This window comes from Chelonoidis abingdonii, chromosome 1 (genome assembly GCF_003597395.2).
Source record: "Chelonoidis abingdonii isolate Lonesome George chromosome 1, CheloAbing_2.0, whole genome shotgun sequence".
Taxonomy (NCBI): Eukaryota; Metazoa; Chordata; order Testudines; family Testudinidae; genus Chelonoidis; species Chelonoidis abingdonii.
Window position 1 is genome coordinate 181,436,995 of NC_133769.1, and position 26,299 is coordinate 181,463,293.

At 40.6% G+C, this 26,299-nt stretch overlaps 1 protein-coding gene across 4 annotated transcripts in view; it reads right to left on the minus strand.

Annotated features, from left to right (window-relative positions):
* The window catches only part of CADM2 (cell adhesion molecule 2), a 1,090,305-nt gene that overhangs the window by 82,624 nt on the left and 981,382 nt on the right, over positions 1-26,299 (minus strand). For all 4 annotated transcript variants that reach the window (XM_075073095.1, XM_075073090.1, XM_075073093.1 and 1 more), the window contains one exon: positions 9,265-9,443. In XM_075073095.1, coding sequence (XP_074929196.1) covers positions 9,265-9,443 — 179 coding nt within the window. The remainder of the gene's footprint in view (positions 1-9,264; positions 9,444-26,299) is intronic.

Genomic DNA, 26,299 nt, shown 5'->3' on the forward strand with positions numbered 1-26,299 from the left:
ACCTGAGAACAGACACAGCAATCTCCCAGAACAGAAACCAGTCACCATCACAGTAGAAGACATCAGCATGTGGGTCAAAACATGAAGAGCTGGACAGCACCTGGACCAGACATGATCCACCTACTGGCTAAAGAAACTAACAGCAGTGCATGAACGCCTAGCAGCACAGATGAACCAGCTGCTAGCAGCAGGCTCCCACCCAAACTGGCTAACACAAGGAGGACAGTGCTGATCATGAAGACCCCTGCAGGGGACAGAACCGGCCAATAACCTGCCCCCCCACACACATGGAAAGTCCTATCAGCATCATAGCCCCAAGCTACAGGACCATATGGGCCAGTACATGAGCACAGCTCAGAAGGCATTGGAACAACACCAGTTGCTCATAGATAGATCAGTCGCCCAAGACTCAAGGTCTAGACAGCCCAATCTGAGCACAGCCTGGATTGACTACAGGAAAGCCTACGACTCAATGACGCACACGTGGATCATTGAATGTCTGGCGCTATACAAAGTCAACAGACACTAAGGACCTTCCTCACAGAACTCAATGGGACTATGGAAGACAACACTGGAAGTCAACTCAAGGCAGCTTGCACAAGTGGCCATCAAGTGCGGCATATACTAAGGGATGCACTGTCCCCGTGCGTTCTGCACTTAAAGCAAATAATACACAACGACTGGATACGGGTACAGGTTCAGGAGTGGAACTACCATCAGCCACCTCCTCTACATGGATGACATCAAGCTGTATGCAAGAATGAACGAGACTTGACTCGCTAATCACCTGACGCAGATCTACAGTGAGATATCGGGATGTCATTCGGACTGGAGAAGTGTGGCCGATGGTAGTGAAGAGAGGGAAGGTAGTCAAGACTGATGGGTGGAACTACCACGCGGCCAATAGCAGACATCACAGACCAGTTAACAGTACCTTGGCGTCCACAGTCCATGAAACCACGATGAGGAGGCAAGGAAACAGCAACATCCAAGTATCACCAAAGGATAAGACAGGTCCTGAAGACACATCTCAGTGGGAAGAACAAGATCCACGCCATCACGGATACGCCCTGCCGGTATAGTGGAGCTGGCCAAAGGAGGACATGGAAGCTGCCGATGTGAAGACCCGGAAGCTCCTCACAATGCACGGAGGTTTCCACCCCAAGTCCAACACCCAGAGACTGTATACCAGCCAGAAAGAAGGTGGCGCGGCTTGGTGAGCGTCAAAGCCACTGTCCTGGACAAACCCGGAACATCAGGAGTACATCAATAAGATGGCCCCCAAAGATGAGCTGCTGAGAGAATGCCTGAGGCAGCAGCAGACATGGGAGGAAGACTAAGCAGAAGATGCCATGGCAAGACAAGACCCTGCATGGGATGTACCATCGACAGACAGCTGAGGTGCTGACACTGGGAATCCTACCAGTGGCTGGAAAGGGCTGGATAAAGACAGCACTGAGGCACTGATCATAGCAGCACAGGACAGGCACTGAGCACCAGATCCATTGAAGCAGGGGTCTACCACACTAGAGAGGACCCAAGGTGCAGACTGTGCAGAGAGGCCTCAGAGACAGTCCAACACATAGTGGCAAGATGGAAGATGCAGGCAAGAACAGCATACACTGAACGGCACAACAAGTGGCTGGCATTGTGTACAGGAACATCTGCACAACGTATGGGCTAGACCCTCCCAGACCAGATGGAGATTTCCACAGAAGTGTGTGGATAAGGGCTAAGATCTGTGGGACTCCAGATCCAGATGGACACAGGTACTGGCCATCAACCAGACATCGTGGTAATAGACAAGGACCAGAAGACAGCGGTGGTGATAGATATAGCAGTGCCAAGTGACAGCAACATAAGGAAGAAGGAATATGAGAAGCTGGAGAAGTCCAGGCCTGAAAGAGGAACTAGAGAGGATGTGGAAAGTGAAGGCCAAGTGGTCCAGTGGTGGTAGGAGCACTCGGGCTGTGACTCCTAAGCTGGGTGAAGTGGTCCAAAGAAGCCCAGGAACAACATCAGAGCTCTCTGTCCAGAAGAGTGCAGTGCTAGGAACAGCTAAGATACTGCGCAGAACCCTCAAACTCCCAGGCCTCTGGTAGAGGACCCGAGGTTGAGGAAGACACATACCACCCATAGGGGTGTGAGGGGAATTTTTTTTTATCTATCTATATATATATAGATAGATATATAGATATATATGTACACACACAGACACACACACATCCTCAGCCCCAGACATACACTATCTTTTGAGGTGGATATTTTTTTATGTATGATTTATAGATGCAGGGGGCCAAGATGGGATTATAATAAAAAACTCAGTTTCAAACTTTTAATTATGGAGAGGTTATTACCACTCCATAATACCAATGCCCAATTCTACTTCTCTTTTCAGAAGTCAAAGCATGTGTTCATTGAAAGGATAAGGCACTGCAGCTCCCTACAGCTGGTCATGTCTGTAAATTAAATGTTTAACTAGTAGGCTGTTTTAGAGTTTGACCAACTAGCTCAACGTCTGGAAGCTCTCACTGAGAAATGTGAACACCAATTGTAGGGTTACTTCATTATAATGAGACCTGCTGCTCCATATTGCTGTCTCTCTTTCTCTTCTTTTTCTCTTGCAGTGGATATTTTGTCTGTTTATCTTTGAGAGACCTTTGCAAAGAAAAGATGCTCAAAAGCAGTGCACGGGATTAATTAGAGTGCTGGAGTGAAAATACTTGCAGAGCAGTAGGTCTACTTCCCATTTGATAAGACCAATTATAGTATGAAATTTTACCTCTTCTCAAAGCATTGTCCCACTTTTTAACCTTATTTTAAATTGTTCCAATAATCATTGGAGCACTGTAGGTGTGCTTAGTGCTTTTACAAAAGTGTGAAAAGGCAGAGGTCCCTCTAAAAGGATTTTAGAATGGAGATTAAATATGATACAATGAGGGATGACAACAGGGGATGACAGACAAAAAAAGGAGGTTACAACAAATAAAGATAATGCAGCTTGGTTGTGTATGTCTCTGGTTAGATCAGAATTTTAAATTATTTAAAGATAAAGTTGAGCATGTGAGAAAGAATGGATGGCACTGGAATGGAGCTTGGCTGCAGAAGGTGAACCAGTGTGAGTTTTGAAGACAAATTAGAAGAGTGAAGATGCTTGGTGCACTTCAATAATGTGAGTGCTCCAGCTGAGTAAAATGACCAGAGATCCAGGCATGAAAGAGAAAGAATGGGTGCATGCAAGTGCTGAGATACAGGCAAAGGCAGAACTGTGCACTCTCACAGGTGAGGGAGAACAGTTTAAATAGTAAATGAAATGAAACAATGAACCGATGAAAGGCTTTGAGGAAATGGATGACGTGGTCACGGCAATATCGGAATTGGGGTATGGCTATGCAGCATTCTGAAGTCTGTGGGCAGGGAGCCTCCCAGTCTTGGCTGACACACTCATCTCGGTACTCTAAGAATAGCTCTGTGGACAGGGCTTTGAAGTTGCGGTTTGGACTAGAGCAACTTCAAAGTGCTGTCTACACAGTTATTTTTAGAGAGTTAGCGTGAGTCCCGCTAACCCAGATCTCTTGACCTGGACTGAAAGGCTTACTCCCATGGGCTTCAAAATGTTATGTGGACATACCCTAAATAGCTAACTCCAGTGTGCTGGATGGACTGGGGATAGGACAAGTGAAGCAGAGAGGCTGGAGAGGAAGAGGTTACAGTAGTACTAAAGCAAGAAATAATTGTGTGTGAACTACAGCATGTTGAATATTTCTGAAGGTATTTTACACTTTTCTGTTTGAAAATGCTCATTTAAGGGGATGGAAAAGTTCTGTAGGGATGTATTAATTCTAAGAAAACTTTCGATAGAAAGCAGACAGGCAGGCAGAGGCGTGATGGGTTTGCAAAAGCCCAGATGAGAAGGAAGCATGGATGCCAGTCAAATTGTCAACAGTGATGGCAAAAGGAGGGAAGGGAGATGATGGAGGTTGGAAAATAGAGTTAAATTTGAAATGTTAATGAGAGGGTGTGACTCACATTGATTTGATTGCTCTTTCTAGCATCAAGTGTTGTCTACCCCAGAAGAAGAGTAGAAAAAAATGGGATGCTCAAGTTAATCCAAGCTAACTGTCCAGGAAAAAGCCTTCAAATTACCAGGACTAGCTCTTTCCACTACTTATATTGTATTTGCTGATGAAATTAATTGTCCATGACCAGGAGTGACTCAAGGTAACTTCCACATTACCTTGCAACATCATAAGATACATGATGTACAGTAACTCCACTTGTCTCAGTGAATCTAATGTACAGATACAGTGAATCTAATGTATCACATGGTATCTTGTGATATTAAGTAAAAACCCATGATAATTTGTAAGTTACTTCAAGGCATTGCTTTACTAGGGACCTCTGTTGAAATATAAAGGAATTGTTTACAGATGAGGAATTTTCATTACTACCTGACCTAGTGGAGCTTCTATTTCAGCTTTCCAGTGAGGAGAGATGTTTTTGGAGATTATGATCCTGAGTATGGTATACCGTAAATCCTCCAAAAACTGTAGAGATGCCATACTTTCTGGACATTCAGTCTTTGGTTACTGGTGACACACATCCTACTGTGGTAGAAACAAGAAACCCAGGACAGGGCAGTCCCAGGCTGCAACTACACAGAGTAGTGGAAAGTTTTTACCATATTTTGTTCATAATTCCTGCTCTTAATAAAGAGTTTATCTTGACATTTGTCTGTCAATAAAATGCTACACTGAATTCAGGCCTCATATCTCATTTTATTGTTCATATTGGTGGATACTCCATCGCTAATTTGAATTTCTGTCATCCCTGATATTATGTGCTGAACTCGAGGATGAACCAAGTCTTTAGTGATTGATTTGTCCATATGTAACAACTGTGTCTTTAGCTTGATTACGACAGACTTGTTCAGGTCTCAACTTCAGCCAAATTAATGGAGCTTTTTACTTTAGCTTGCCAAGTAGAAAATATGTTTTTGAGTTGAAGGCATGATTTTGGTAGTTTGTTCTGTAAACTGGTGATTAATAACAAGTATTTGGTCATAGGTAACCAAAAATTCTCAATAAAGTCAAGGAGAGAAAAAGCACAAATTCTGCTGTCTAGAGTCCGTCACTATAGATGGGGTATAATAGATCTTACCAGAACGTGAACTTCTACTACACCAAAATAATATATTAGAATGCAGAAATGACAACAGCTACAGGTATTAGAATTTGGCCTTCATTACTGCAGGAGACAAATGTTTGAGTGAAAAACGTATCTTCCCTTTGCACTGCTGTTTATAAACTCTCATTTTGTGTACACCTTCCAGTTTGAGTGTTTTCTTGATAAAAGAAAAATGAAAGTAGTAGCTGTATTTCTTCAGCAAAGCAGCACAGACCCATTTCATAGTTAAATACATTCACGTTTTCTAAAACAAGATTCCTTTATAGTGAAAAAAATGAAACAAAAAGACTTGTTAGTAGATACTAACCATAACAAACTGCTGTTAATCTGTGTATAGCTATATTTATTTAAACTACCATCAGCCAACATCATAACACTATTACCTCATCTTCATCTGCAATGGGAAGAAGTGATCACTCTTCTATATAATTTTATGTCTAAGTTGGCCCAATTAAAGGCATCATATGCTCCTTGCTTTGTTTGTATAATTAATATGTATAAACACTTTGCTTACCCTTAATCTCTAATTATGATAAACTACACATTTTCACTTTTAGGCAAGCTTTCTAAATCTCTTCTGTGTTATGAAGATAACTTAGGAAAATTGAGCGAATTAGTGGATAGGGTCCCACTGAGAGACGTGTTAATTGTAAAAAAAAACAAAAACAGGGAGGGTGGGCAAGTATGAGAAACTTGATAAAAAAGCAGAAAGACAAATTCTGTCAAAAGAGAAAAAATAAGACAAACAAGGAGGAAAAAATCTTATATGGTAAAAATTAAATACAAAACTACTGTGTGCGAGATCATGCTTTCCCTTCTACTGCTCTGTGCATGAAGGAGAACTTCCACACACAGAAGGGGGCCTCAACTGCCTTAGTGGCATAATTCTCCATTTTGATCTGGTGGCATAGACTAAGAGAGTCGGGGGAGAAGTGGGAACGTTGAGGGCTGGGATGCCCACTGTTCTCTATCCAGCCCCACAGTGCTTATCTGGAAAAGTTAATACAGTCCTCATAGTGGTATTATCTTTCACACACAACCAACAATCTCACCCTGCGGTCCTAGAGGCTTCTATGGCTACGTCTACACTACAGGATAAATTTGAATTAGCTTAAACCGATTTTATAAAACAGATATTATAAAGTCGATTGTGCGCGTCCACACTAGGCACATTAATTCGGTGGTGTGCGTCCAATGGTCCGAGGCTAGGCATCGATTTCTGGAGTGGTGCACTGTGGGTAGCTACTGTAAAATAATGAGGCCAATAATGTCGATTTCTGTCCACACTAACACTATTCCGATATAGTAATATCGATTTTAGCATCACTCCTCTCGTTTTGTAGGAGTACAGAAATCAAATTAAAGAGCCCTTTAAATCGATATAAAGAGCAGTATAGTGTGGACGGGTGTAGCGTTAAATCGATTTAACGCTGTTAAAATCCGTTTAACAGTATAGTGTAGACCAGGCCTATGACAAAGTCACTTGTAGCTTGGTTTCAATGAAGTTGCACTGCCAATCGGGTGCTGCTGGTGGCTAGAGTAGAGCGGAAGTAGCACAGCTATCTGAATGATTGCTTGTGGGTTTGCTACATTCCCCTTTTCTGGAATGTTGCCTCCATGACCAGACAATATGGGGAAATTTCTGTGAGGGCTTCTTTGTGGAAACTCCCTTCCCATGTGGCTTTAGTCCATGCCATATTAAATTTGGCACTGTTATGTATAAGAAATGAAAGATGAGTAGGTCAGAATGCATGACTATATAATGGTATGTAAGCCATAATAAAGAAAAGGGACACACATTTTGGTGTCACCATCTTAGCTACAGGAAACGGTGTGAAGAGAAGTCAGAGAGTGCTACAAATCTATTTAGTAATATAAAATTAAAGGGAAAATATGTCCTCTATTCAATAAGACAACCTGGCTGCAGGATACCAAAACTGCTTTTCATCAGTTTTCAAACAGAAAAGAAAGGAAGTTTTGGATGAGCTGATCGGTTTGAGACAACGATAAAAAGAGGGGACAAGTGGTTTCCCAAGTTGATCTGTATAAACTAATTACACTATACCTATAATTAAATAATTAATCCCAACCTCTCATTCACAGTAGTGGCTTTATAACTCCAGTATGGAATAAGTTATTAATAGCAAGGATCATTTCATCCTCGTTCAGACAACTTCCAATGTTACTGAGTTCTAGGAAGCCAAATAACCTTCTGTAGTTCTAATGCTAGATTTGCATGAATGCAATTAGGGAAAGCTCCAATATCCATAAGAGATATTGTCAGCAATGTTAAAGTTAAACGAGATAATATGCATAATGTGCTGTCACACACAGCAGAATGGCATTTTGATAATGAAGTATTTCAGAGACTGCCATCAAGTTGTAATCAGATCAATAGGGTGCATGCAACTGATTGGAAGTGAAAGACACAGGACAGCTGATCCTCAAATATTCTTCCTTATAGGTATATTAAATGGCCAGAGCTGATGTAAAAGTAACCATGATGTAAGAGGTAAAAAGGGTCAACTTCTCCCAAATTATCATTTTAATACCTCTGACAAAATACAGAGACCACTCAGATTTCAACAGTTGGTGGGTTTTGGAAAACTGTCAGTCCATCAAAGAGAGACATTAACACTTTGTGTATGCAGCCAACAACTAATAAACCATTCCCTACAGGATTTAAAAGGGGAAATATTTTGTGCTAATCAACATAAGTGGAGGTTTGAAAGGGGGTTGTTTTTGTTTGTTTTGTTTTTTTTTAAACATAGTAATTCTCAGCAGTGAAGTCTCAGTGGTCTAAAGAGCCCATCATTACTAGGTAAACTAATGATGAACTTCAGAAGCATGAATAGTATTAATCCAGGGGGTGTTTTGATAACTTTTAGTTCAACAATGGAGACAGAAAATGACTAATTACAAAATGCTTAGAGAAATATTTATTATAAATATGTTAACTGCCAAACTTAGCTAAAGGTAATTTGGCACTTCAAGTGAATCATGCTGTTGGCTAGCTTGCAAACACCAAGGTAACATATATATTTGTTCCACTTGAAGGATTTATTAGGAGGAAATAGACTTCATATTTCTCATGTCTTTTACAGTCTGAGACTCACCTTAAAAAGTATTTCCTTGTATTCTGCGGTGGTTCTTAAAAAGTTGCCCATGTATAAAAACTAGGAAAAAAAAGGATTGCAACAGGTGTTGCAATGGAGTTAATGGACTCATCTCATCTCTGAGATCTGGATTCACATCCAGACTGTAGGAGTCACCATTTTCCAGCAGTTACCACACAGGATTGTCTGAAGTAACAGATTTAAATGATGGAAATCTGTGGTAACGGTGTGGTAACAGCTGCCAAATGCTGACTCTTGTACTGGCGTCTACTGTACTTTTGTCAAGCTATTTCACACTTAATATTAAGCCTTTATTCTTTTGACATGAAGCATCAAGACAAATCAGGCAAAATAAAGCAATCATAATTAAGTGAGAACCAGGCTATTTTATTAAATAAGTATTATGAACTTGTGATACTAGACAATTTGGGGGGTGATTTTAACATAGGGCCTGACTCTCTGCGATGATGCAAGACCTTCATCTTACATCGGGATTTGAGAGTGCTCTGCACTACGCTATACTTTATTTTTAGTATTCTGTCTTGAAAGGTTTATAAAATAAATAGCAACTGCCTTGTACTTCTTGGTTTTGGTTTATATGTGACCTATCCACTCATAGCCAGTTATATTTAAACACCATGTTTTATGGATGCAATTAGGTATAAAACAGTTCCCAGTATACTCTCAAAGACATTTTTGCCCATTGCTTAATTAGCAAGGGGTTCTCCACACATATTTGAAAGATATATGATGTTCAAAATTTATTAGACACCTACTAATAAAGGGAAGTCAGCCTGTTGCTTATTAGTAGATGGCGCTCTGAAAAGAATAATTGCTCTTTTAATTTTTTCTTGTCATTCTTTCATGTATTCTTAATCACTTGCTTATAGTTGGTTGAAACAAAAATTTCTAATATTAATCAAGGTACTCTCCCTTACTCAATTTAAAGAGATGTACTCACCATGTACAATCAGGACATACTCTGTGCTGTTTTGGCCAATAGGGTTTGTTGCTTCACATCGATATGTACCATTGTCCGTTTTGTTTAGGAAACTAATTCTTAGGTCCCTACCATTGACAACCATTCTCTCTGGATCTGGTAGTTCTCCTCCATCCTTTGTCCACAATACTGGTTCCGGCCTATTGGATCCAAATCAACAAACTGTATCAGTTATATGTTACATATAGTGTAGCATATAAAACACTCAGACAATAGCATTAGAGATAGATGAGCAGTGGGATACACCATTTATCAGCTATCAAGGACTATCCATCAATTACTTGAATTTTTGGTACTGCATGTATATTGGACACCAAGCACTGTCTTCTATATTACTTTGGAAGTGACACCGTCATGTCAGCCAATCCGTGTGTTCAAATGAGATGCCACTCCAGAATAGGTGGCACTTATCATATCATACACCTGCAATATTACAATGCAAAGGGTATTCTGAGTAGTTAAGTGTACCCTTTGTAAGCTGGTACTACACCCACATGTTCAAAAATATAACCATAGGAGGTTATGATACAGTAATTATAAAAAGCCTATAGCTAAGTGGCCCAGCAGCTCTTCCTAAAGGGTACCACTGGAAAAGAAGATAAGCCTCTGTGAGAATATGAAGGGTTGTCAGGACATTATGGGGAGTAATCAGATGAAGGAATGAGAAACCACAAAGAATGTGAGGAGGGCATTTGGAGATTCAAGAGAGTTTTGACAAAATGATTCTGCAAGAAAACCTTAAGTTTTGGGAAGTGGCTGTATGTGCAAATTGCTTGGACAACACATATTAATCCCAAGTGGACTTTACTGCGTTCAGTGAGTTTCCTGAACCAGGCATATCCATCTCTAATTTGCATGTTTTAATCTAAATTTGGTTTTGTAGATAAGTTTTGCCAGAAGCCAAAATAACCTCCACCCCCATTCATCTGTTAAAAGCATGACACTTCTATTATCACATGACATTGGTAGTGTAGGAACAATTGTCCTGCTTCTTGGAAACAAGGGGTCATCATTAGCAAAGTTAGTAGAAATAAATGTTTCCTTAATGTTTTATTAGCAAGGTTAGGAAATTATCTTCACAAAGAGGCTGAGAAATCCAAATAGTGCAAAAGAGATTAAGATAATGTGGTCCTGTTAAGGTTTTTTCTTTAATTGCCACCATAGTACATCATGAGAGTTGTAGTCCAGCTAGGGACCTCAGCACACAGAGAAGAAAGGGGACATGAGGTGCCCGAAACACAGCTGACATAAGGCACTGTGGTGGCATTTCCTAATTAACAATTTCAGTTTTCAGCTGAAAACTTTCAGTTTTTGATTCCATCCTAAGAAGCTGAAATTTCCCACAGGGAGAAAAGAAAAATGACTGATTTTCAGCCTAAAATCTCCTGTGTGGAATTGCAAACAAGGAGTTATAAATATCTCTATGATAGCCAAGGAATAAGAGGTTTGCTTGTTGAATACTGAACAGCTGGAGATCAGATTTACCTGAGGAACTAAGATGCTAATCAATAAAGCAAGATGTACCTCAGAGACCATCCAACATGTTGAACATGCATCTGATTATATGAACCAAGTCTAAGAAAACAGACAAACCTGAGCAATGGTTACCATCCCAGCCACATGAGAACTAAGTGGAAAGGAGAAACTGCAGACTTGCATTCATTCCTAGCGACTTTCATGTTGCCATTTGCTACCAGACTCTCCCACTAGAGAGTATCCAGGCTGCCTACAGTCAGTGAGGTGTCCCTAATGGAGAGTCAGTCTGGAATTCACAGCTGAGGGGTCCCGACTCACAGTTTGAGATGCCCTGATATAGGCCAAAGTAGACACTTATTCACTTCGGTGACTACCTAGAATGAACCCAATTAATTAAGAATAATTCCAAACTTGTACTTATGTACCTGAGAGCAGAATTTGGACTTTTATATTTTTATTTTCGTATCAATGCATTTAGCTATATGACCAAATAACAAAACAGAATAAAATAGCTGTTAGGAATTCAGCATTTAGGGATTGAGTTGTGGGGAGCATCACAAGGCCTAACTTTCAGAAAATCACTGGGATTTACAAAGCCTAAAGGTTTGGCACCTCTCCTCCCTATAGAATGAACAGGGAGAGATAGGTGCCTAAAAATGCGATTTACAAAACGCAGCATGCTGAGCGTGGAGCCAGCTAAACTAGCCAATGGCAGAATGTTAAGACGAGGGGTGTGTCACAAGCTTTGCCCCTCTCAGAGAGATAGACACCTAAGTTCAGGCTGCAGGGAGGCACCTACCTCCACTTGGAATTCACAGCTGTGAACCCTCTGCTGGAGTTAGGTGCTTCTTGTCAGCGGTGATGATGGAGGAGCACCCTCATAACATTTAGCTCAGTGACTAGTGTACACATCCAGGATGTGGGAGACTCTCTGCATGAACAGGAGAAGGGATTTGAACAGGGATATGCCACTTCTCAGGTGAGTGCCCTAGCTTCTGGGCTATGGGATATTCTGAGATGAGTCTCAATCAATTCCTCATTGTAACTGTCCCACTTTCAATAAACAATCATTGGGACAGAGAGTGAGTGTGAGAATGATGCTATAGCCCAGTGGGTAGGGCACTCACTTTGGAGGTGGGAAACTGTGGATCTGGTACCCCTACTCCAATGACGGTTTGACTATTTATCCAAAGCTCCACTTCCCTACTCTCTTTTTGTCAAGTTAGGTGGGCTCTGAGCATGCCTGCCAGATTGGGCCCACAGGTGAGTTAGTTGGAGAAGCTCCTGTCTAGCTTCCTCTAGTTCGTGGATCATTAATGCATATTCTCAGAAGCAGAAGCATAGGCTCCGAGGAAACTTTTGCTGAAAAAATTTAGGCCCCAAATGGGTTTAGCTGCCTAGTGTTAGGTGGCAGATGAGTGTGGGGGTTGTGAATAGCGGTGTCACCTAAACCTGGGACTTAGGTGCCTAAAATAGCAGTAAGGTGCTTAATTCCCATTATGAATCTACCCAAAGACCCCCAGTTCAGCAAACTACTATTCTAGAAATCACCAAAATTCTTAACTTAAAACACAAGCTTAAGTCTTACTGACTTTACTGAGGTTTAAGAACAGAAGCTATATTGCTTTCCTGAAAAGTTATGGTTTTAAGCGTAGGCTTAAGTACTTTGCTGAATTGTGGCTTCAGATCGTGCATATAAGAATATAATCCCATGAAGGGCAATTATATGATTTTCTTTAAGACTGCACTGCAAGTATAAGTGAACTGATGTTTGCTGTCGTATACTATTGATCACTATGTTGTTTTAAATGACTTCTTCATGAAAATCTCCACAAAATTTACTAGCAGTGGCATCATTTCAGAAATATTCTGGTGGTAGGTGCAATGTTATGTCAGTATTCCCGCTTCTGCCTCCCTGCTGAGGCCGCAGCTGCTCATGGGTGCAGGAGGAGTTAGCGAGCTGGTCTTATCCCAGAGTAAGGTGGAGTGCTGGTCCTATCCGAGGGAGTAAGAGGTGGGCTCCGGGCAGGGATTGGGGCCTGGCTTGCTTCAACCCAGGCTGCTGCTGCAGCTGCCTGTCCAGCCAATGGGGACAGCAGTGCTGATAAGCTGACAATTAGGACCTCTTGCCCATCCTGCCCCACCCCACAGCAGCTCCTGCAGGCCCAGGCAAGGAGCCTGGCAAGGAGTTATGACAATTCAGGATAGGGAGTGGGACAGTGCCCTCTAACCCATAGCAAATAGCATTCCTGTTTAGTAGAACTTAAATTATTTGTGCTCTTTATGAGAAAATAACGTTTTTTGTATTAACTGTAGTAATTACCCTTGTGATAGTTTGCTGACGTCTTGTTTAATCTGATTTTGGCCTGATCAACTGCTCATTGGGACACTGATTCAAGAAAACACTGGAGCACATGCTTAAATTCATCCTTATTCAGGAAATCATGAGTATGTGCTTAGTTTTAAGCACATGCTTAAGTACCACTGACTTTAATGGGTATTAAACATGGGCTTTAACTTAAGTCGTGCTTCAGCACGCTTCCTTAATGAGGATACTTAAATATACAGGGCCTAAATATACAAACAAAAATATTTCTATCCCTTTTGCTAATATACACAGTAATACAAGGAGTCCTCGGACTTATGATGCCTGACTTATGTCAGATGTCACTTATGGCGCTTTTCAGTTGACTGCCTATTTCACCCCTACGATGCTTCTTTCGCCCTTAGGTCACTCGATTTGCATAAAGTTCACTTGAAATTACTTCCTGGTTGTGTTATACTGGTATGGAGCTTGAAGGGGTCATTTCTGAGTTGCTTCGAGGCAGCAAGGCAGCTTTTTGCCAAGTAGGGTTGCCGCTTGTTTTTTATTGGCTCACGGCCCCAAGTTCAGCTAGTCAGAAGGCTTGAATAGTGGTTGGCTGAGGCTCAGCATTTGTGCAGTTCTCCCTGGTTTTCTGAGCCTGTGTTGCCGGCATTCTGAGCAGCATATGTGAATTTATATGTTTACTTGAATGCGATTTACAGAATATAGTGTTCGGTAAATACATTGATGTTGCAACATTAGTCATATATAATTCATTTAGTACAAAAATGTGGGTTATTGTGGTGAAAATAGTGTATCACGCCCTGGTTCAGGAATCAATCCCCCCTTCATACCATTGATTCCGATAGAAAAGGTGCTTTTGACTTACAACACAATTCTGAGAAACGAATTGTGTCGTAAGTCCAAGGACTCCCTGTTAATGGCTTTTATATGTAAGTGACCAGCCTGTCCCCATATGTAAAGAGAAAGTGTGGAAATCTGATTTGTTATAATTGCTAACAAAAGTTGATCAGTACAATTTGTTATCACACTCCTCATTGCTTCTCATTTACAAATTTACTGAGAGGTTACATTCCCAAGAGCGGCAACTCTGAAGTGTTTCTGCCAGAATGTACATCACTGCTTCCATAAAATGCATTTTTAAGCAGCTTCTTTACAACGATAATTTACAGAAGTAAAAAGCTTCATTTAAATTAGATGGAAAACCCATAGGACCACAAATAGCCATCAAGTGACTGCTTGGCTATATTTACCTCTAGGGGCCTTGTTATGTCTTAATAAATAGTGTTTATACAATTCATTAGAGAGCCAAGAGTGAATTATTATAATCTTGTATTGACAAGGTGGCTATTTTTTTTATGTTTGATGATGTTCCAAGCAGAGGGACTCTCTTTCCCAGTAAACATTTTATGAGGGAGGAATGTGCCCAATTTGAGGACACATCTTTAATATTCTATAGTATCAGACAAACATATGCGCCCATACTGTGCATATCTATCTATCTATCTGTCTGTATATGGTACACTACATAATTTTAGCACATTTGAACATGTTTGTGAATATATGAATTAGCTGATGTGATGCTGACCATGGCAATATTGTTATTGTAGACCAGGACAAATAGTGTTCGTCACTATGCCAGCTACTTGCGATTACTTGCACTACATTAATGGTTTAATCACAATTAACTGATATGATGCTGAGAACAATTTGTGCTTAGTGAACAACAGTCAAATACATGGGAGTAAATATCATATCAGCTAACCCAGTGCTTCATGGCCACATTCTAACACAGTGGTACCCAGACTTTTCAGGGTTATGTCCCACCTTACCCTCCCTGAGGCTGGGAGTGGGGCTGCAGTTCCGGGGGTAGGGGGATGCAGACAGAGGTAACAGGGCCAAGGCTGTGGCTGTGGCTGCAGGCAGGCCAGGGCCAAGGTGCAGAGCTGAAGTTGGGCTGCGATCAGGAGCCGAGGCCCTGGGTGTTGGGGCTCGAAGCAGAACTGGAGCAGAGCGGGGCTAGGAGGCACTCCCTCAGAGGGCATGCCCCACAGTTTGGATACTTCTGTTCTAATATTTTGTCATGTAGACAAACCCGTAAGTGGTCCAAGGAATACTACACTTCTGATATCATTCAGCTCAAGTGGCTCTTTCAAGGTTTACAACATCTGCAGAGCCTGAAAGCTTTGCATTCAACAGTTACCTCATAAATGAATTCAGCAGAAGACACCTCCTTTCTTCAATTAATATGATTGTATAAAAAAGGATTTGGTTTAAAGCAAAACCAGGCGTATTTGCATCAAAGTAACTAAGATATGATAAAGTATTAGATAATATATAAAGGAATATCATGGTCTAGGCTAAGTGCTGCTTTTACTAATTGTGCTTTGCATACAAACTTCCAAAGTAGACTATTAGTGCTACAGTTCACAGCAAGAAATTAGGGTTTCTAATCACGAATAAACTAAAATAGTTTACACATTACGAATTAATACAAAAAAGCCCATGCCCTGTGATATCGCTAAACAACTGCTAAGTGGACTTAGATTTTTATGGAATTTGAATTTAGAACTAATAAAAATAGTCCATATGCTTTCATTAATTGAAATCCAGACAGAATCTGATTTCTTGGTGTAAATGAAGAATAGTCTTTTCTGACTAAATCAGCCTCAAAAGTTGATTTAAACAGCAAGAGATTCTGCAGTTCTTTTTTGCAAACTTAAATGGAACAGCAGTGAGTACATCAAGTCTGATATGAGGTTCCACAGAGAACATGAGTGTTGTCATGTGAAATAACAGTGAGTAACTTAACATAGAATGGTATAAGAAGGAGAAATCCTCTTCTGACTATGAAGCTCACAAACCAAAAAGAAGAGAGAACGCTATAGATGAAGTGAAATACATTCAAAATAATAATTAAAAAGTATTCTGACTGTACTGGTAATACAAGGGCAGACTAAGGCCGTGATTCAGAAAAGAAATTAAACATGTTTAAGTTTCATTGAAATCAATCATTTTAATGCTCTCTCATTTGGAAAGCTTCTATGCTTTTAATCATTTTTGTTGCCTTTTTCATATCTTCTGCATGAAACAGGGTCTTATTTGAACTGCATTTCTGTTATCTTAGTCCTTTGCTGAACTGGGGCCTTAAAAATTACAAAACATCTTAAAATCAAGATATTTGATTTCTTGGTTCCTTACCCACTTGAACCTGAGGTCAAAGCCCTGGTTTGGGGGTACTTACGACATCTCTAATTTAACTTAAACCCTAAATTACTGATGTATACTCTCAACCTTACCTCCACTTGAACATAGTCTTTGGGTGTGTTTACACAGCAAAAAACCAAAACCAAACAAAAAGCCCTACAGCAGCGCATCTCAGAGCCTGGGTCAATTGATTTGGGCGTGTGCTCCAGTGTTAAAATAGCAGTGTAGATACGTGGGGCCAGAGATGGAGCCCAGGCTCTGAGATCCTCCCTCTCACCGGGTCTCAGAGCCCAAGCTCCAGTTAAAGCCCAAACTCCAACAGCTATACTGATATTTTTAGCACTGCAGTGCGAGCCCCACTAGCCCGAGTCAGTTGGACTGGGATTGGAGGCTTGCTGCTGCAGTGGGGTTTTTTCAGGGAGGTGCAGGGGGAAGAGGAGGAGGGCAGGGCGTGCTGTGTAAATGTATTCAGTATTTAGGAATAGTACATAGGTTTATCCTGTCGCCTCTAATTTATTTTCTCTCTGAACTGAGCAGACACAATCATTTTAATCCTCTGTCACATAGAAGGAGTTCTTTGTTTTTCATCACTTTCGTTAGCTTTTTCTGGACTTCTGCGTAAAGGGGGATCACTCTGTGACTGTATTTCTATCACCTTAAAGCACAATCCAGCAATCATTGTAATCTTGACTATCATGAGTAGTGCTTTTCATTTCAACTAGACAATTTAATGCAGCACACGTGCAGTAATAAATGTTTGCTGGATCAATCCCTTAGGATGTTACCACTCATCCCCATCTGGATATCTAAAAATCCTGTCAAGATTGCTTAGTCAGTGTGGATAAGAATAAGGAGGATATAAGAAGGATTTGCACAATGTTAAGAAACCAAGTAAATTAGTTCCCAAATATTTTGTCTATTCTTCCCTGGGATTATGACTAAATCCTTCAAATAGCAGTGCACTTGTATTCTATGAAGTCCTTAATATAGATCTCCAGTCAGAATTCTTTGATGAACAAGGGAAAGAGCTCTACTATGCTTACCATATCACTTTTGGTTGAAATTCCAGTGTAACCTTTGCAATCATTTTAGCAGAATGATTGCTTCCATTCTTCATTAATTTTACCTCTATCAACCATACTCTGAGTCTGGCTTTTCTGGTTCTTCAATTCACCACCACCAAAACTTACTGCCTGAGGGAATTCCCTGTGTTGTAGATATTTTGACCAGTCTGGTAAATTGTGTTGCCAGTTTGGGGGCATTTAATCTGGTAGAAAAGGTCAACAGGCATGTGCTCCATACTTTTTTGAAGATCTGGGGGAAATCATTTATGAGGGGAATATTGCGCATTTTGGAAAGAGACAGATAATGTTTCAGACTGGGAGAGACCACTGTAGGATTTATATTCCCCCCAAACTTAGTCAAGGACAAACTAAATTCTCTGCTTTTTGGAACGTTCTCTGCATATTACCGCTCAGGGGTTGCACTGGCCGGCGCAGCCTGGACCTTGGAATCTTCTCCCAAGAGTGCCTGTTACACTGCTCACACACCTTCTCCTTCTCCCTTCAATTTTGTTGAACATTATGAGGGTGAGCATACAAAAGGGAGCATGGCACCTCAGTCCCTGCCTACTGCACCATCACACGGAAGTGCACTTCTCTTGGATCTGGAGCCTTACTACTTTTAAGTGCCAGTAGATAATTATTAGTTATTAAAGTTGGTGTTTGTTAGTTAATTAGAGTTAGCATGATAATCTCTGTGCCATCAAAATTCTGATGGTGAATGTGAAGAAGAGAAGAGCAGACTTAAAAAGATGTGTTTGCTGTCCAGTGGTATTTCCAGTGACAGATGCCCATGTAAGAGGCATGTCTAGGTGAGGGACCCTCTACATCCACAGATTCATAGAGTCCAAGGCCAGAAGGGACCATTACGATAATCTAGTCTGACCCCCTGTATAAAACAAGTCATAGAACTTCTCCAAATTAATTCCCAGACCATCCAATTTTGATTTAAACATTTAATTGATAGAGAATCCACCATGACCCTGGTAAATTGTTCCAGATGCTTTGTCTGCTGTAAGTTCACTTCAAGAGTGCAGTAGCTCACAGAGCTAGCTTTAACATTTTATTTTACTCAGCAAAAACACAAAGGAATCTACAGGCCTGTATCCTATAAGATATTAGCTAAACAGTTAGCATAAAGCACACAAAACTTTGGCACACAAAAATGGCCCAATAGTCACTCTGAGTTTTGGGGAACTAGGAAAGGTGTTTAAGGCAGAAATTTATGCCAGGTAACCACACAAACATTGAACTGATACTCGCAGGGGTACTAGAACAATTTATATAGATGAAAGCCATTGAACCAAACTATAAACCTTTACTAATGGGCAGCAGGTTTAAAACAAATAAAAGGAAGTTCTTCTTCACACAGTGCACAGTCAACTTGTGAAATTCCTTGCCTGAGAAGGTTGTGAAGGCTAGGACTATAACAGGGTTTAAAAGAGAATTGGATAAATTCATGGAGGTTAAGTCCATTAATGGCTATTAGCCAGGATGGGTAAGGAATGGTGTCCCTAGCCTCTGTTTGTCAGAGGGTAATGATGGATGGCAGGAGAGAGATCACTTGATCATTACTTGTTAGGTTCACTCCCTCTGGGGCACCTGGTATTGGCCACTGTCGATAGACAGGATACTTGGTTGGATGGACCTTTGGTCTGACCCAGTATGGTCATTCTTATGTTCTGTATGAGTTGGAATGTCACACACTTCAAGCCAGAGCGTGCGGCAGAATCCCCAGCACCCATAGTTCCAGCACCTATGGATACTAGGCTTTAATATTTTAGAATAAAATGTTGGCAAATGTTTAAGCATGAACTTGTCATGGCAATTAATTGATGTATATGATAATTAATTGAAATCATTAATATACTAACCCAAACATTATTAGGGTGAGAAGGTTAGATATGGACAAGGGAGGCTAAGCATTTGAATTAATATTCATGACAGCCCCTAGGCCATATAATAGGACAGACCATCATTGGGCATGCCAGAAACAGGGCCTTACCCTCAGATCCCCAAGGAAGAGTGTAAGTACATGAGCACATATATGAGTACTGTTACAAAATGTCACCTTAATTCTGTATTTGTGCTTTTTATGTGGTTTGGTGCTTTTCTGTCTTTACTAATTGTGCTAATAAAAGTGGTTAAAACTTTGCTTTGCCCTCAGTGAGTGTCACCGTTGTGCATACTAAGGTTCCCAACCAGATATTAAACTTACCCTTGATTCTGTTGTGCTGGACTAAAATCCTCCAATCCCCCAGCTCTTTAAATTAGAATTAATTGGAAATCAATAATAATTAATAACCACTAAATAATCAGGCAACAGCATACATGGACAAAGATTACAGGTATTCTTACTTCAGGAGGCATTCGCAGTAAAGCCTGTTAGATCCAACATGTGCAAGCGTGCAGATAACAAAGCCTAGGGCTTTGTGATGTGAGCTCACCATCTGCTATAACCAAGGTGCCAATGAAGACCCTGAATTGGCATCAGATCTAACTCCAGTGCCTGTATATAATCAGGACACAGGGCATCAGATCTGTTGAGACAAAAATCCTATTAGGTTCTGTCAGCACTGGCACCAGATTCAAGGGCACAGCCACGTGAGAGACCATCTGATTTGTCTGTTGCAGCAATGAAGATGATGGCTAAGGAAAGGATGGTCACCGTAAGGTCCAGAACCCAGAGCAGGGGTAGGCAACCTATGGCACGGGTGCCGAAGGCGGCATGTGAGCTGATTTTCAGTGGCACTCACACTGCCTGGGTTCTGGCCACCGGTCAGGGGGGCTCTGCATTTTAATTTAATTTTAAATGAAGCTTCTTAAACATTTTTAAAACCTTATTTACTTTATATACAACAATAGTTGAGTTATATATCATAGACTTATAGAAAGAGACCTTCTAAAAACGTTAAAATGTATTACTGGCATGCAAAACCCTAAATTAGAGTGAATAAATGAAGACTCAGCACACCGCTCCTGAAAGGTTGCCGACCCCTGACCCAGAGGGATCCCAGACTAAAAGTAAAAGCAATCTACTGGGAGAAATCTGAACAAAATACTATACCACCAGTTTCAAAGACAATGACAAGAATGCTTCCTGGTTCTGGTAGTATCTCTGACCATATCAATTACAGATCCAAGATTGGATCCTCATTGAGAGGCAAAGCAAAATAGACCTAAACAACCGGGAGGCATTGACTCCAAAGATGGGATATATTCCTGGATATGGAGACCTTATCCTGGTTATGAAATGGCACCAGAGAGTGTACACTGGCAAGAGTTCCTTCTTGGGCTGCATGACCCCACTGGTATCTATCAAGGGAATTTACGGAGTCTCCTATCTGTTGTATTGAACCTCCCCCCGATCTTAGTTAAGATCAATGTTGCTTTCAAACAACAGATCTGAGCTTCCCAAACTAGTCTCCCTCTTCTGCCTTCAGGGATTATTCTTCTACAGTGGTCCCGATACTCAATCCAAAGAGGAAAAAAGAGTGAGCCATAGAGAGGGGTTACCAGCAACTAGAGACAGACTCATCTACTAATGAAAATGTCAGAATAACTTCTGCTTCCTCTCCCTCAGAGTATGCTCTGCAGTTTCATGAAATGGTAGATGGCAGTGACTTCCCAAGGGTCCTCTATGGTAATGAAAGAATCCTCCTATCCAGTTTTTTGACATTTTTGGGGCCCCTTCCAGGAATAAAGTTTCTTTGCCCATATTGAATGGATTGTTGCAACCTGCCAAATCTTTTTTGTATACCCCAGCTTCTTGTTAGTCCATTTCCAAAAAGGCTGATATATACTTCTTACCTCATGAGGCTTTTTCTTATTTTTATATGCATCCCAGCCCTAATTCTTTAATTGTAGCAGCTGCTATCAAGAAGACATAGAAATGAACAAGTACATTCCGCCCGACATGACATGGAGGATAAAAAAGGGGGATGGAATAGGAAGAAAAGTGTTTACTCTGTCCTTTCTTGGTATTAGAGTAGCAAAGTATCAGGTGGTTCACCTATAGGAAAAGATGGCCTAGTACTAGCTGAAGATCAACATAAAAGATAACGCCATTTTAACAGAGGTCCAGAACATAGCAAAACATTGTCTTAGGGCTTCATTTGATGCTTCAATTCTTTGGCCAGAGCAGTAGTATATGCTATTACTTTAAGAAGACATCCCTGAGTTTGAGTTCATCTTCCTTTCTAAAGAAACTAAATTTAAAGTAGAGGACCTCTCCCATTGAAGGGAATGATTTGTTTAGTAATAAAACAGACAAGCTTTGGAGAAGCTAAAAAGTATGAGGTCTAATGCAAAATCTCTTGCTTAATTACTTCTGGAATGCCTCTGCATTCAGCTACCATAGATAAGTTTACCCTCCATTGTCTTCCTCGGATTGTTTTTTCTCAGAAGCAACTGTTAAGCCAACAGGCAGTATTTTTTGTCCACACACAAAAGGAAACAAACTTTACCTTCCTCTTCTTCTGGGAACCTTAGGTTTCAATTCTGAAGTGAGTGTTGGGAGCTGCAAACCAATTTATATTAATCCTCCCCTCCCTTTAATGGGAACAAGCTGCCTCACTTTATCAACAAATGTAAAGTGGAAGTTCTAGAAAAAAGGTATAAATTCAATTCACTTCAATACCCTGTCTTCATCCAACCTTCCCCATTCAGGGATCCGTCTCAGGAGACCATGACGGAGGTACAGTCATTCTACTCCTAGGAGCTATAGAAGAGGTTTTGAGAGAATACTGGGATTGGGGTTTTTTATTCAAGACACTTCCTCATACTAAAGAGCAACGGTGGACTTTGTCCAATTCTAGATTAAAGAAAGCTCAACACCTTTATCAGAAGATTCTAATTCCACTTGTTAAAACTAGCATCCATTATTGTCCTTCTCTCTTCGCGAGATTGATTAGCAGCTCTTGATCACAAGAATGCTTATTTTCATATAACTATAAGACCAAGCCATCGGAAATACCTCCATTTTATGGTGGGCCAAAGACATTTACAATACAGGGAGCCCAGAGTCTTTACAAAGAACCTCTCGCTGTAGCAGGGCTTGTTCATCTACCTAAATTGAGGTGGCCAACTGCTAAAACTGACAAGAGACATTCAATATACAACATCCCTCTTCAAAGACCTGGGTCTTAATAAATGTGAGGAAGTCATATTTATGTCCCACTCAGAGGGTCCCATTCATAGGAGCAATGTAAGTCTCATATCTGCCAGAAAAACTCTGCCCTGCAGACAGATTTGCAAGACTTCACACAACAGAAATACTGCATCAACAGTATACTGAGTAGGCAGCGATTTTTTTTTTTTAGAGAGCTTATGGAGCTACTGGCATCAGCAGTGTATATTACACCATACACTTACCTCAGAATGAGAATTCCGTAGCACTGGTTGGCAGTAAACTACAGATCCAATGTAGCGAGAGTGCAGAAAATTATACCAGAGAATGTACTGAATGGTGGACTCAGAGAGAAAATATTCTTTCTAAGAGGGAAATTATTCAATTCTCCCGGTATATTCATGACAATCACTTTGGAAGCACCCAACAGTGGCTGAGGAGGTCATTTAAACTCTCTATAAGTTTGAGGACATTGGAACTCTCAGGAGAAGATATTTCCTATAAATTTACTAGAACTGAGGGAGGTTTATCTGGCTCTAAGATCTTTTCCTCTTCATATCAAAGGAAAGGTAGTTCACGTGGCAATGGACAATACAATTGACATGTACTATGTCAACAAGTCGGGAGGGGCTCACTTGTCCCAGTTATATAGTGAACCAATCAAGTTATGGAATTGGTGCATCATGCATAAAATTTATGCCTTCCTTTCTTGACAGGTTGTCATAAACAGATAGCTAAGGGTTAATGTTTCTTTTACCTGTAAAGGGTTAACAAAGGGAACCAAACACCTGACAAGAGGACCAATCAGGAAACCGGATTTTTCAAAGCTTAAGGGAGGGTAGTGGGGGTGTCTTGGGCTGGGTCTTTGTCGTTCTGCTCTCTCAGCTATGAGAGGACGACCAGCCGCTGATTTCTGTTACCCATTAAGTACAAGGAGCAAAAGTAAGCTAATTGTTGCGTATTGCAGCTGGTACTGCTGGTGATCTGATGTGATGCATAAGTAAGCTATAAATGTGTTTGGGGTAAGGCGTACCTTCTATTGTATCAGCTATAAGGGGAAAACCCGTGATCTGACCAGCTAGATACAGAGACTGGTAATCTATCTGCTTTCTGTTTATTAAAAGTTTGCTTGAAGACCGGGGATGTTCTAGGACCCCCAGGAAATGGGGAGAAAGGAAAAGACGGGAGGGGGGACTGCCCTGGGTTTAACTCTCCAGGTCCCAGGGCGGGAAGAAGCTACCGGAAAGAGAAGAATCTTCGGTTCCATTGTCGGGTGGTCTCTGGAAGAGAGAAGACATGCTGCTTGGATTGGAAGGTAAAGAGGGGCATCAGAACCCTCAGGTAGCCCAGAGAGGAAAATCGGGTGGAGAGAGTGGGGGAAGTGTTATGTCCCTTTTAGGAGACTCAGGGCAGCTGAGTCTGGCCCACAGGGAAGTTTTGGGGGGCTCAAGTGTACCAGGCACTGATTCCTGGTTGGTGGCAGCCTATCAGATCTAAGCTGGTAATTAAGCTTAGAGGAGTTTATGCTAGCTTCTCAGGTTATGAACGCTAAGGTTCAAATCTGAGTAGGAAAGCTATGATACAGGTACAGGACTACAATGACTTAGAGGATCAACTGAACAGAGATATGACACAGGTGCATGAGTGATCAATAAAGAAGTGATATGCAAGATCTTCAACATCTGACATCTTCCAGATATAGGGCTATGAGTTGTGACTGGTTGCAAAGAAGTGTTGCTTGTCATGTTTAAAGGCAGGAAAACACATGAATTCCATTTTGGCTATCTTTCTGCTGAATTGGGGAAATGGTCTGTTGTACGCTTTTCCCCCCATTGAAACACAAGATAGTAAGGAAAAATATTACTGAGAATTGATTGAGAATTACTGTAATTACTTCAGCTTGGCTGAGGCCACAGGGGTACATGGACCCACTTCATTTGTTGAAGGACATTTACAGGGCGCTCCCAATATTACTGGACTTATTGTTGCAGCAGCATGGCAAGATTTTACATCCAGATCCTCTGTCTCTGTATTTAATGGTGTGGACTACAGAATATTAGTGAACCCCGAAAAATCTTTTTCTGTGGATGTTCAGCAAGTGCTAGCTAATGCTAGAAAACAATCAATCAGAAAATGTTACCTACCTAAGTGGCTGAGGTTTGTGAAAGTGGATTGTACAACAAACAGATCATCCAGAACAGACTGTATTCTGTAACACTTACTCTGCCTTAAAGACTGAGGATCATATTTTTTGCAAAAGGTCCACTTAGCGGCTATATTGGCTTATCAAGATTTGATAGATAATGTATCAGTGTTTACATATCATATAGTTAAAAAGTTCATGAAGGGACTTTCAAATCTGTACCCATTGGTATAAGACTCTGTATCAGCAAAGCAGAGAGTTGGTTATTTCATCTGTCTATTACAGTTGCCTTTATAATTGCTATAATGTCATCCAGGAGAGACAGTGAATTACACGCCCTCTTGGTGTGCCCACCCTTCACTATTTTTCATAGAGACAAGATAGTTCTGAAACCTGATCTTGGCTTTCTACCTAAAATAAGGTCAGAATTCTATGCGACTCAAAACATAAATCTACCAGTTTACTACCCTAGACCACATGGTAACAGGAGAGACTTCACCTTACATAATTTAGATGCTAAAAGAGCCCTAGCCAATTATCTTACTAGAACTAAGGGATTTGTAAAAATCCACTAATTTGATTCTCTCATGCCAGAAATAATAAGGGCCAGCAGTATCATCTAAAACCATTTCCAAATAGGTTGAACAGTGCATTCTGGAAAGTTATAAACTAGCTGCTCTTTCTCAGGGTATTAAGTCAGATTCTACTAGGGCAATGGCTATGTCCCTAACTTAATTCAGATATGTTCCAGTTCAGGAAATATATAGGACTGCCACCTGGAATTCTGAATCATGATGCTTTAGATCCAGCAGCTAGAGCTGATGCTCAGTTTAGTAGGGTTGGTTGTACTTCTAGCACTATTTAATTAGGATTTGATTACTCTTTGCCAAACCATCCCTTGAGAGTACGCGTGAAGAAATTGAGGTTACTTACTTGTAACCAAGTTTTTAAGATGGACTCTGCATACTCACACTCCCCCCCAACTTCCCCTCTTTTCAGAGTCCTAATTAGCAGGGATCCTAGAAATCTGGTGACCACGGAAAAATGAAAAATAGGCATTTTTACAGAGAATCTTTAGTTTTTACATTTTGTGAAAAAATAAAACCATACATTAACTACATTATACTGAAAGTATGAGTGTCATTCAATCCACGCAACTTCCCCCTCTCATGTTGATTTTTGAATGCACTTTAAAATTACATAGTTAAATGTAACAGTAGACTGTTTTCTGTGTATAGGGGTTTATGTTTTAATGCATGTGAAATTTCATTTCAGCCTCTAGGACTAACTCAGAAAACGAGCAATGTTAATATAAAAGCAACTTTCACTTTATTTTTTGTGCATTTAAAAAAAAACATTTTTCTGAAAATATAGACTACAGACATAAAAATATTTGGTATATGTAAGAAATAGAAATCACAATTCTATAATTTTATTTTATTATAATGATTGATGTCACTGGCAGGCTTTGAACTTGCTTAAAAATTGTAAATATTTCAATAAAATATTGCGTTCAGCTAATACCTATATATGTCGTGGCTAGGGAAACTAAGTTCAGTGCTTTATTTTAATGGCTGAAAAATGCGGATTTTTATCTTTTTTAGTGGAGAATTTTGTTTTAATCACAGAAAACTAGGATCTCTGCTAATAAGTAA